Source organism: Solanum pennellii, chromosome 6 (genome assembly GCF_001406875.1).
Source record: "Solanum pennellii chromosome 6, SPENNV200".
Taxonomy (NCBI): Eukaryota; Viridiplantae; Streptophyta; class Magnoliopsida; order Solanales; family Solanaceae; genus Solanum; species Solanum pennellii.
Window position 1 is genome coordinate 58,061,576 of NC_028642.1, and position 12,157 is coordinate 58,073,732.

General features: G+C 33.4%; 4 protein-coding genes and 1 long non-coding RNA gene across 5 annotated transcripts in view; 3 read left to right on the top strand and 2 right to left on the bottom strand.

Annotated features, from left to right (window-relative positions):
* The window catches only part of LOC114077583, a 4,516-nt gene extending 4,143 nt beyond the window's left edge, over positions 1-373 (bottom strand). The window contains exon 1 of the long non-coding RNA XR_003578910.1: positions 310-373. This is a non-coding gene — a long non-coding RNA (uncharacterized LOC114077583). The remainder of the gene's footprint in view (positions 1-309) is intronic.
* The window catches only part of LOC107023389 (uncharacterized protein DDB_G0290685-like), a 6,072-nt gene extending 4,762 nt beyond the window's left edge, over positions 1-1,310 (top strand). The window contains exon 3 of the mRNA XM_027917784.1: positions 833-1,310. Coding sequence (XP_027773585.1) covers positions 833-1,271 — 439 coding nt within the window. The 3' untranslated portion in view covers positions 1,272-1,310. The remainder of the gene's footprint in view (positions 1-832) is intronic.
* On the bottom strand, positions 1,307-8,134 carry LOC107022503. The gene is made up of 2 exons (XM_015223103.2): positions 7,755-8,134; positions 1,307-1,959 (listed from the first exon to the last, which is right to left on the bottom strand). The coding sequence occupies exons 1-2, from the start codon at positions 8,061-8,063 to the stop codon at positions 1,555-1,557; spliced, it is 714 nt and encodes a 237-aa protein (XP_015078589.1). The 5' UTR covers positions 8,064-8,134; the 3' UTR covers positions 1,307-1,554.
* On the top strand, positions 3,877-5,147 carry LOC114077582 (uncharacterized protein DDB_G0290685-like). Its single transcript, XM_027917785.1, has 4 exons — positions 3,877-4,045; positions 4,117-4,154; positions 4,230-4,479; positions 4,589-5,147. The coding sequence occupies exons 3-4, from the start codon at positions 4,472-4,474 to the stop codon at positions 5,010-5,012; spliced, it is 432 nt and encodes a 143-aa protein (XP_027773586.1). The 5' UTR covers positions 3,877-4,045; positions 4,117-4,154; positions 4,230-4,471; the 3' UTR covers positions 5,013-5,147.
* LOC107023388 (protein yippee-like At3g08990) lies at positions 6,166-7,755 on the top strand. The gene is made up of 5 exons (XM_015224071.2): positions 6,166-6,357; positions 6,614-6,647; positions 6,739-6,848; positions 6,919-6,974; positions 7,062-7,755. The coding sequence occupies exons 1-5, from the start codon at positions 6,256-6,258 to the stop codon at positions 7,243-7,245; spliced, it is 486 nt and encodes a 161-aa protein (XP_015079557.2). The 5' UTR covers positions 6,166-6,255; the 3' UTR covers positions 7,246-7,755.
* Positions 8,135-12,157: the final 4,023 nt, after the last annotated feature.

A 12,157-nucleotide genomic window follows, 5' to 3' on the forward strand; every position in this document is an offset into this window, starting at 1 on the left:
TGATAGAATATGTGCCTCAACTTAACAAGTAATGGACCAGGTCCCTTACTTCACTTCAGAAAAATACCAGAAAGTTAAATGCAGTAAAATCAACACAATGATTTTACGTGGAAACCTCCTTGCTTAAGGGAGTAAAACCACGACCTGTCTCACAGGATTTTCAATCGTTTTCACTAATCTTCAAAAGCAAAAGCGAAACACGATTACACCAAACGTAAGAAAGAGTTATCAATCTTACCGTTAAGCAATAGTCCTCTATTGCTCAACAAGCCTAAGTAGAAAAACAATCTACCCACTAAGCTATCCCACCTGGACAACTTAGACTTCTAACACAACACACCAATTCCTTTATAGATTTAGGAGTGGTTTACAATTTAAGAACAAGAGAATAAATTCCTAAACAACTAGACGAAAAGCTCCAGATGTTGCTGTTGTCCTTGGAATAATTCTGCCTTTGCTTTGTGTAGCCTTTGCAAGAGTTCTTGAAAAGTTTTTATCAAGTTGCAAAAACTCACCAAAAAGTGTTTAGGAAAGTGTCTTTGTATAGACAAGTCCCTTTCCTAAACTTCTTTGCCATTGGTTGGAAAGGTCACACTTTCTGACGCCATCGGGAAGTGTGCACCTACTTTCTGTACTATCTCAAGCTGGCAGTCGACTGGCTCATCATCATGAGAGCCTGGTACCTCTACTAGGTCCCTGGGTTTGTTTCATCTGCAATACTTCAGACAAGAACCCTGCAATACTCAAGTAAGAACCTGCAATACTTAAGTAATAAACCCGGTACCTTTACAAGGTCCCTAAGTTTGTCAAATCATCAAAACTACAAATAACAAGGCGGTAATGAACAGAATCATGATCAAGATGGAGGCGGTAAGGAACAGGTTCATAATGAACAAGATGTGGGCACTAATGAGAAAAGTGCTGATCAAGATGGAGACACAACTGATGGGGATGCTAATGATCAAGATAGAGATGCTACTGATGGAGACACAATTGATGGAGACGCTAATGAGCAAAATGTTGATCAAGAGGGAGACACTAATGAACAAGGGGTCGCTAATGAGCAAAATGTTGATCAAGACAAAGACACAAATGAAGATGTGGGGATTAATCAGTATAATTTTACAAATCTCTTGATGCATTTCATCTGTCAAAGTGCTAATCAGGGTGAAGGAGGTGGTAATGAACAGAATCATGATCAAGATGGAGGTGGTAATGAACAGGTTAATAAAGAACAAGACGTGGGCGCTAATGAGAAAAGTGCTGATTAAGATGGAGACTCAACTGATCAAGATGGAGACACAACTCAGCAATTTAACTTCATTACACAACATATGCAATTCAACATCCACCGTCAAGAAAAGACGTATTAGCTGCAAATACACAATGTAATTTCTGGAAAGGTGAACTTGATTCCTTGAATATTAACAAAATATAGAGCTTACGAACAAGATCCAAAACAAGGCTACAGAGAATTAAAATTCACAGCAGTCACAAAATCTATGTAAATTAAAACCTAGAGTTACTACCATTACAACCACCAAACTCCACAATCTAGCCACCAAATCCATAGAGAGTCCTTCCCTGTCTCTTGAGGGCATAGACAACATCCATCGCAGTGACAGTCTTCCTCCTGGCGTGCTCAGTGTAGGTGACAGAGTCACGAATCACATTCTCCAAAAAGATCTTCAATACTCCACGGGTCTCCTCATAGATCAGACCGGAGATACGCTTCACACCACCCCTCCGAGCAAGCCTGCGAATCGCTGGCTTAGTGATACCTTGGATGTTGTCTCTTAGAACCTTCCTGTGCCTCTTGGCTCCTCCCTTTCCCAATCCCTTGCCTCCCTTTCCACGACCAGACATTTTCACAGAGAAATTTGAAGAAGATGAAGTTTCTAGGGTTTTGAATGTGGATGTAATTGCTGATGATGCTATGGGATTGATGGTGGTGGCTATTTATACTTGGTGGGAGGGTTCGAAATGTGGCGGGGCATAAATCGTAGCCGCTAATATTTGGGGATTATTCGGTCATCGACGGCTAGTAATGGCGATCCACGTGAATGGTGGAAACTGAATATCAACCGTTGATTGGAAGGGTATTCGATCCGTGTGAGAGAAGATCTAGGGATGTCAATACATCTTTCCCGCACTAATACTAATAGCAAATTCAACTTTTTGTGGAAAAAAAAAAAGACTTAAACTTTCCTAGTTTAGTTACTACCTGAATTTTAATTTCTGATACTGCCAGTTAAGAGCCTTTTTGGCATTAAGGTTGTTTATTTTTACAGACTTTTTAAAAATAGCTTTTCGAAAAAATGTTTTTGCGAAAAAATAATTTTTGTTTAGCTAATTCACTGAATAAGCGTTATAAGTAAATTGTGTTTGGTTAATCTTTTCTAAAAGAGTTTTTGAGAGTCAAAGTACGACTAAGGATAAGTGTTATTGTAATTTTAATATTAAAATTATTTTATAAAGATTAACCACTTTATAAAGATATTTTTTTTAAAAAAATGCCTTTAGTAGGGGCGTATCCATCTTCACCCAAGGGGTGTCGACACCCTCTTCATTAAAGAATTGTATTGTATATAGAAGTCAAACTTTAATTTTGTCAATACATACAAATATTGATACCTCTTTGACACAAATTAAATATCTAGTCTAATGGTTAGAGTGTTTGTGACAATTCTCTGAGGCTGTGGATTCTAGCTAGTCATACTCGCCTCACAAATATTTTTTAGTAAAATTATATTTGAAGTAGTATATCGCTATAGCAATTGAGTATACGAGGCCGCCATAGCCCACTAGTTTTTTTTGTTTTTTTTCTGTAGTTACGGGTAAAAACAGCAAATCAACAAGTAGACGTGCAAAGGTACTAAGTTAGAACCTGTATGATCTTTTTGCTCGTTTAACTAAACCATAGCAAACTAATAATCTAAAATAAATAAAGTAGCTAGGGTTTGATTAAATTGTGCTCATAGCAAACGTTTGCAAAAAATTGTTAGGCGCCTCTCTCCCAAATATCTCGCTCGCCACTCTCCTCCAATCTCTCGCTCGCTTCCTCACTTTTTGTACAAACACAAGTGTATAAAAATTATTTCTAATTATATAAAGCAGAGAAAATTGTACAAATATATATATTTTTGTTCCCCTCTCTCTCCTCTTCCAGATCTCGCTCGCCACTCTCCCAAATCTCGCTCGCCACCCTCGCCTTTCTCATTTATACAAACAAAAGCGAATTGTATAAATTGCGTTTCTGTTTGTATAAAGCGTGAGAAAATTGTATATACACATGCAAGTACATATATTTTCGTCTTATACACTTATATTATACAATAAAAATACTCCTCTGCCCAGTTTCTTTTGCCTTTCTCTCTTTCTCGTTTTATACAATTTTCAAATTGTATCTAATTTCTCTCTTTCTCGTTTTATACAACTCGATTCAATTGTATATTCCTTGTCAAGTCTCTTTTGTCTTTCTCTCTTTCTCATTTTATACAAATTCAAATTGAATATAATCGTTCTATACACTTATAATAATACAATTCGTTTTATACACTTCGTTTTTATACAGTTCTCTGCCCAAAGTGTCTTTCTCTTTCTTGTTTTATACACTTCGTTTTATACAATTTGCTTCAACTGTATATGTATAGCGAATTATAAGTTTCTATGTTTGTTATGGAGCGCAATTATGCAAACTTTGCTATAGCATACAAATATGAATTTTTTATTTGCTATATGTGAAAGTTGCCCAAAAAAAAATGACTTACCCAATTAGAATAAAAGAAGCGGTAATAGAGTTTGAATACAAAACAAAAGCTATGTATATATAATATATATATCCTTATTATAGAAAAAATAAATAAAGGAGTGGCAGTTTACATATAAGACTTACTGGGGAATAATCCTATAGAAAAATTTGTTATTGATCCACAATATAATGTCCCGTTTTGGAGTTTCCGATCATCTAATCAACATACGTGATTGTATACTTTGCTGTTTATGCGAAACACGAGTTGCATACATGGAGGATTTTATTCCTAATGTAATGGCCATTCTCCCTCCTTCAATTTCCATAATTCTGTTAAATATATTTCATGTTCTTGTCTTGTACAGGCGGATGACTCACTGTATGGAGGGTTCTTTAATAGATTGTAAGTCTCAGTATTTCGAAAATTGGCTATGATTTGCCTAAGCTTTTTTTCCTGAGGTCTCTGTATTATATGCAGGCTTCATTTTGTTGTACCAATTAATCACCAAGGTTATCTAGAACAACTAGAGGGAAATAGCCTACTCAATATTTACTGTGTCCAATGTCGAATGCGGCTTGGCTGGCAACTTGTAAGATACTAGCTAGTATTAAAAAGCATTTGATTTTGGTTGCTCTATATTTCATAAAATACAGAAATTATGATTTCTTCAGGTTGAGACTACCCAACAGTCTGAGTATTTTGTAGTAGGAAGATACTTTATGAAATTGTAAGTTTCTAAATTACAAACTTGCAAATTGAGACTCTCTGTACATGCGCGTGCGTATATATGCAGTATGACTTGTAAGGTGTTAATTCAAATGAGTATTTTGTGGCAGGGAGCTGCTTATATATCAGAGTGGTGAAACGTTGCGTGATACTGTCTTCGGAGTCCCAAATGAACAGGTTCCTAATGAACCAAATTTAGGCGCTAATGATCAAAATGCCGATCAAGCTAGAGGCGTAAATCAACAGGTTCCTTATGAAGGTGCTAATGATCAAAATACTAAACAAGATGGAGATTCTAATGAACAGAATACTGATGAACAAGATTTAGGTGCCAATGATCAAAATGCTGAGCAACATGGAGATGCTAAGGAACAGTTTCCTAATAAACAAGATTTAGGAGCTAATGATCAAAATGTTGAGCAAGATGGAGGCAATAATGATCAAGAAGGAGACGCTAATGAACATAATCATGGTCAACATCGAGGCCGACCAGTGAAACGAATGAAGATGTCGATCAAGTGGCTGATGGAATAGACAATATTGATGAATATGCAGACATTGATAGCCTACTCATGCTGATCAAAATACGGAAAGATATACACTGTCTGAATTAGACTTCACTTTTTTTGTTCATTGCATCTAAGGGTTCTGCGTGGGGCAAATGTTATAGAAAAGGTAAAAACAATGTTTTCATTTTGTAGTAATATGCAAGGCTTGGTATCCGTTTCATTTGAAATCTATAAATCTGCAATATTTGGAGCATATTTACTTATTTCGAGTTCTGTCAATCTGAATGTTATTGCAAATGTCTGATCCGAAGAAATCTTCAAAGTTGAGCAGATGTTTGATAGTGAATCTAAAATACATATGCTGTTCTTGGTCTGGATTAAACGTTCATTTTGTAAATCTAATTGGAATACATTAATATTACCAAGGAGAAGAGGAAGTAGAAACTTGATTTATGAAAGGACCATTATTAATACACTAAGGACATATTTGATCCAAAAGTTGAAATGATGGGCAAATTTGACTATTTCTAATATATGAAGAACATTTTTTTACCCTTTTCCGAAAATTGTATACAGTGGAAAGAAAACAAAAAATTGAATTGAAGCAAAAACCACAAAAGGTGAAAGAGATATAAAATGAAATACTAGTATAACAAGAACACGAGTGTTAGACTCTTATGAGCAAACACTCCTTGTACGTTTTAGCTTAATTATTTGAGTAAGATCAAGTGCAACATTCAAGTCCATCAAAGAATACGTTCCCTTGTATTATTTGTTTAAGAGATACATCTGATTTTTTAAAGCTGAAAACGAAGTTTTAACGGGTGAAGTGTAAATATAACCCTAAAATACGACTGTAGGGGTATATTTTGTTCAAGAAGTATGACGGAGAACAAACAAAGCTTCTTTTTTCTTTAATAGTAGAGAGGTAAATATAACTCCCTTTTTGTTGCTGAAATTAAACCAATCGAGGCACTTATGAGAAGACCTGTACTTCCCATAGTTAAAAGAAAAAAAAAGAATTTTTCCTAATATATCAGTTAACGGTTAAGATATATATAACTTGATTCATTCAAGAATCAAGAAGTAATTTTCACAAGTATTAATTACCAGCCATTTTTTTACTTTCTTGAATTCTCATTTTTCATCATCTCTCTTCTCTTTACATTCATAATCAGTTAGTCTTTTTCTCCATTCATAATTCAGCAATTCATCTGTGATATTTGTTTCTGTGACATATCTATTAGGAGTTGGTTCTTCATTCAACAATGGGAAGGCCCTTTATACTTCACTACGATGATAATCATTGCATCCATTGTCGTATCTGCAAAACTCAAGTTGGATTCATGAGGGATCACCTTTGTACTAGTGTATGGATTCTCACTCTCACTGATTCATTTCTTCGCAATTTGTTATTAACATACCAAATGTTTGTCATCTGTGCAACAAGTATATGCATTAATTTTTCTCAACTGTTCCGAATTCTTTTCTGATAAAATTGCGCTTCATTTCATAAAGAGGATATGTAATTTTGACAGCTATTTGTATCATGAATTCAGCACTCTGTTATATTCTTGACTAATCACAGAACAACTTACTATGTTCATTGTCTTGTATATTTTGCAGATGGGCTATGAAGTATACATCTTTGATAATGTGTAAGTCTAATGTTTGGAAATTGGGTTTTGCAGACGAGCTTAAACATTTTTGCTGCAGTCTTGAGGTATATACGCATACATTACAAACCTTTATTAATGTTGAAGTACCAGAGGACAAGCGCTATCAAAAAGTAGAAAAAGATGGCAGAACCATGAACGACACTTACTGTGTTAAATGTGGAAACCTGATAGGGTGGAAAGTTGTAAGTACCAGAGGACAATTTCGTTCTTCTTTTTTTGATTTTTTTCTTACAGAATTTATGATTTCTCCAGATTGCAGTCGACAAACCTTGGATTATTGTTAGAGAAGGAGTATTCCTTATGGACATGTAAGTTTCTGATAACAAAATTGTAAATTAATACACATATGTGGCGTGACTTGTAAGATATTCTAACAAATGAGTAATTTGTGGCAGACACAACGTTGATCTTACTAATCAAGGAGGGGTTAATGAACAGGCTGCTAATGTGCAAGAAGGAGATGCTAATGAACAAGGAGGCGCAAATGAGCAAAATGATGAACAAGAAGGAGACGCTAATGAAGATGTAGATCTGCTGGCTGAAGGAATAGCTAATGTTGATCTAAATCCAAACATATGAACCAACTATGTAAGATAATGAAAACATTGACAAGTACAGCCAACTGAAAATGCTGATCAAAATGCAGAACCAGCTAGCTAGAGTTTAAGCATTTGAACAATGTCTGGAATAGATGAAAATGGACTCTGCTGTGAAGAGTAAAGTCCATTCAAATTACTTGTATGCAATTAGTCTCCTCTCTGCATAACAATTGAATTCAATTAGATCTTACATTTCGTCTCTATTACTCAAGTTCTCATTAAATTTCAAGGATTTTCTTAATTTCGCAGTATATGATTTTAAATCAGAAGAATTGCAATAGGATGAATCAATTAAGAAAAATTAATCAACAGCTAAAAGACGAAAAAATGTAATCACTAGAAACTGAAATCTATTCATTGATACTGTAATGAGAAATTACAAGATCTAAGGCATAAGAACAGCACTACAGATATCCAACACAGACATATGCAATTGTAAACTAAATCCCAACATTTACCACCATATCACCGACATAAACCCCCAATCTAACCGCCAAAACCATAGAGAGTCCTTCCCTGTCTCTTAAGAGCATAGACGACATCCATAGCAGTGACAGTCTTCCTCCTGGCGTGCTCAGTGTAGGTGACAGAGTCACGAATCACATTCTCCAAAAAGATCTTCAACACTCCACGGGTCTCCTCATAGATTAGACCAGAGATACGCTTCACACCACCCCTACGAGCAAGCCTGCGAATAGCTGGCTTAGTGATACCCTGGATGTTGTCTCTTAGAACCTTCCTGTGCCTCTTGGCTCCTCCCTTTCCCAATCCCTTGCCTCCCTTTCCACGACCAGACATTTTTCACAGAGAAACTTGAAGAAGGTGATATTTCTAGTCTAGGGTTATGAAATTTGATGATTGATGAAGTGGATGGTGGTGGCAATTTATAGTTGGTGAATTTGGGCGTCGAGGATTTCGTGGGCGGTTTGAAATGAGGCGGGCTTAAAATCACGGCCGCTAAATTTTGGGAAATTTACTTGATGATCGGACGGATAAGAATGTCGATCCACGTGAATGGGGCAAACTGAATATGAGCCGTTGATTTGGATGGAGATCTACGGTGTGGAGTGCTTCTTTGTGTTTGGACGCGGATTGTGCTTTTTCAGTGAGAGAAAAGAGGGGGTTACGAGAATCTAAATTATTTGTGGGCCGCCAAATAAAGAAAAGATGGTCTTAAATTATTTATTTATTTAGTCCTCATCTATTTTATCAGACGTGTATTAAAATTAGAATATCTAAATTTAATTAGTATTAAGTTTTGACTAAAATAAAATTAAAATTATTTGATTTCTTAATATTTGAATATATAACTATTAAAACATATATGTAGCTATATCAATAATATGTTTTCAACATGTATATGATGTTTGATGTGCGATTTTGGGTGTCGATTAGAATGATGGTACGGATTAATTTGCATAATTAATTTAGATATTTTAATTAGCGCTAGTACATATTAAATATTTATACCTCTTAAAATTGATACATATTTGATATTTTTTGACAATCAACCAAATATATGAGATGTTTGTACTGCACTCGTTATGACATGGCAAATTGATGAATTAAATGATACATGTAACATTTGAATCCAAAAATTTATTTACAAAATGATATTCTGAAAAACAACTATTTTGGTCTATTTACTAATTAAAAAAATTAAAAAGAATTTTCTAAGAAAACTACCCACCAATAAAATGATGACACATGGATAGAGTACAATTTTTTTGAAAAAATCTATTTAAATAACTCAAAAATAATTTTATAAATATAAAAACTTATTTTGGGTTTTATTTTTTTATTTAACCCCCGCCCGACGCATTTCCTCTTCATCGGCGTCGGCGGCAATTACGATGCCAGCAAATCATCGTCTTACCTCTTTCTTCTCCTTCATTCAATTTTATCCCTTCCATTAGCATAAGCCGTGCATCACCTTCGTGGCTTTGGTCGTGGAATGATTATGATTATAACATTTTCAGGTAACAAATAATTCACCAAATCAATATTTGACACGTAAATCTACACACAAAAAAAGAAAAAAAAAACAAGAGAAGAATTGTAAAGTGTGAGAGAAAGAGAGAGGTGCAGGGAACGGGGTGGGTTATGCATGTGCATAACAAAATTGATGAAAATGGTTGATAAGGAATTGAGAATAGTTGCAGATAAGGAAATATTGGGATGCAGGGGAAGAAGACGTCTCTTTATTTCTTTTTGATTTTTGTTAATTATTTTCTTTAAGAAAATATTAATTTAGGTGTAAAAGTTAATGAAAAAAAGAAAAAAATATTATGGTACCCTTACGCGCTTAGAGAGAGTAAACCACATGTTTGTCGACATGTCAGCATTTTATGTCAAATATGCATGAATTTTGAATCATTGAGGTGTTCATTTGGGACATCCTATAGTTGAGGTGTCTAATTGAATATGCGGACAACTTTGAGGGTTGCATATGACATAAGCCTAACTTACAAGTAGTAAGTAGTTAATGGTGATGGCGGAATGACCATAAGATAGTGATTGATGGACAATGGTGATAATTTGTGACGAAATTTGATGATTGTGCAATGTATATAGTAATATCGTGTGATATATATTGGTGGTTGATGGCATTGCAGTGGTGATTATTGATAGTGATTGGAGGACTTTGACGTTTATGGTGATGAATGTAAAAATGTTGGTCAGTGATTGTGATAATTAAATGTATTGATTGACATGGTGATGGAAGTTGATAATGGTGAATAATAACAATGTAATAGAATGAATAATGATGTTAAATATTTTGTAAACTCATTATTATTTTTTACAGTTAAACATCAAACTTTTTCCGCATTCATTAGAAATTGTAAAAATAACCAATTTTTGAGTCAGTAAATAAATTTAACTATCAGTTCAAATGTAATTGAAAAGTAACCACTTTTCAGTAGGAAACAAGTTTAGATAATACCTCTAATTGAAACATGAAACAACTCTATATCCTATATGAAGTTCAAAATCCACAAATCAGAATAAGTTCAAATGTTCACAATTTATGTGTCAAAAATTGTTGAAATTTCAAACTACATGAACTACTTGTGTAGTTCAAACCCCACAAATAATTGATAAAGTTTAAACTAATAAATATGCAAAGTTTGATAAATATTTCTTAGTTTTTTTTGTGTTTAAACTAATTAAGAGTATTTTTTTAAAATATCATTAATATATTAAATAAAATTAAATTAAATATTGGGCAAAGGACAAAAATAATAAAGTTTTAGGGCAAAAAGATCATTTGTCCCTTATAAGTTTTTAATGACAAAAATTTCTTAAAAATAAAAAATATGCATACAATAATAGGGCCTCATACATTAAAAAAAATGAAGCAGATGCATTATTAAATGATACAACATTTATTATTGAAGATACATTATATGTAACTGATACAACATTTACTATGAAAGATACATTATATGTAACTGATACAACATTTATTATAAAAGATACATTATATGTTACTGATACAACATTTACTATTGAAATACCAGCTACACATATAGACCCATAAACCGAACACATTACATGTAAATGATACAACATTTACTATGAAAAGATACATTAAATGTAACTGATACAATATTTACTATTAAACTTGAAAATACTAGATAAACATACAGTTCCATAAACAAAAATACAGACGATACATTAATGACAGAGATCTAGAAAACGATGCATGTTATAAAACTTGATATAAAATACATTATAATTTGACTAAAGAGAAGGACGATACATTAAACATGAGATCTCAATTTGTTCATTTTTGTATCATCAATTGAATAACTAACAATAAAAATCACAACATTCAGAAGAAGAAGAACTAAAAAATAACCTCAGGTAATGTAAGTCGAGAAATTGCAGGAGCAACTTTTCGATCCCTTTTTTGGGGGGTTTAGGAATCTGGGTTTTTGAAGATGAAGTACCATCATTCTTTTCTTTCCAACTTTTACATTCGCCATTGACAATGCCTCGTGTAGCCTTTTGGATCTGTTCTCCGTCCAATCAATTTCTTCATAATCATATATCCGATTAGTGTTAGCATCATCCATTTGATTCAACCGTCAGAAAAACAAACAAAAGAGTATTTCAAATGTATAAGAAGAAACAAAAGAGGATTTCAAGAGAAGTATAGAAATCACCTAGAGCATGCACAGAGAGAGACTTCAGTTTGAAGAATATTGGAGAAATCAACTATTGTAACTCGTGAGATTTTTGACTTAGAAAATCTAGAGAATAAGAAAAGGAAGAACGGCTAGTTTATTGTGTAGGAAGCCAATATTGTATCCGGCGAGATTTTTGAGTTAAAAAGAAAAATAAGAAATTTAGGTATTTTTAAAACTAATAGGGAATAAAAGTAATAAGTTAATTTAATGGAGAAATTTTTGTCATTTTTCCTTAAATATTTATGAAAAGCGACAAAAACTTAATTAGAGCTCTAAAACGTGATTGTGGCAATTTCAAAAGAAAATGTCTGTTAAACTTGACGTCTATGAGCCCATGTTATCAAGGACTGGGCATGTGCTAATGGGCCTAATGGATAGGAGAGATGGATTTTATCTCAGTGGTGTAGAGAAGTTAGCAAATAAAATAGGAAAAATTTCAGAATATGACAAACATCTATATATATTGAAAAAAATAGCTATGTTTTATTTTTTTCATGTCATATGGATATGATTAGACTATAAATAGCAAAATTAATTATATGAAAATAAATATTTTTTATATATATTTAATATAATAAATAAATATTAAATAGAAAAGTAATATAATTGAATGTCTAAATAATTATGGCAGACACATCTGTGATCTTTTTCCATGTTTACCATCATCAAGTTTTTTTTCTTTCATCAATATTCATACAT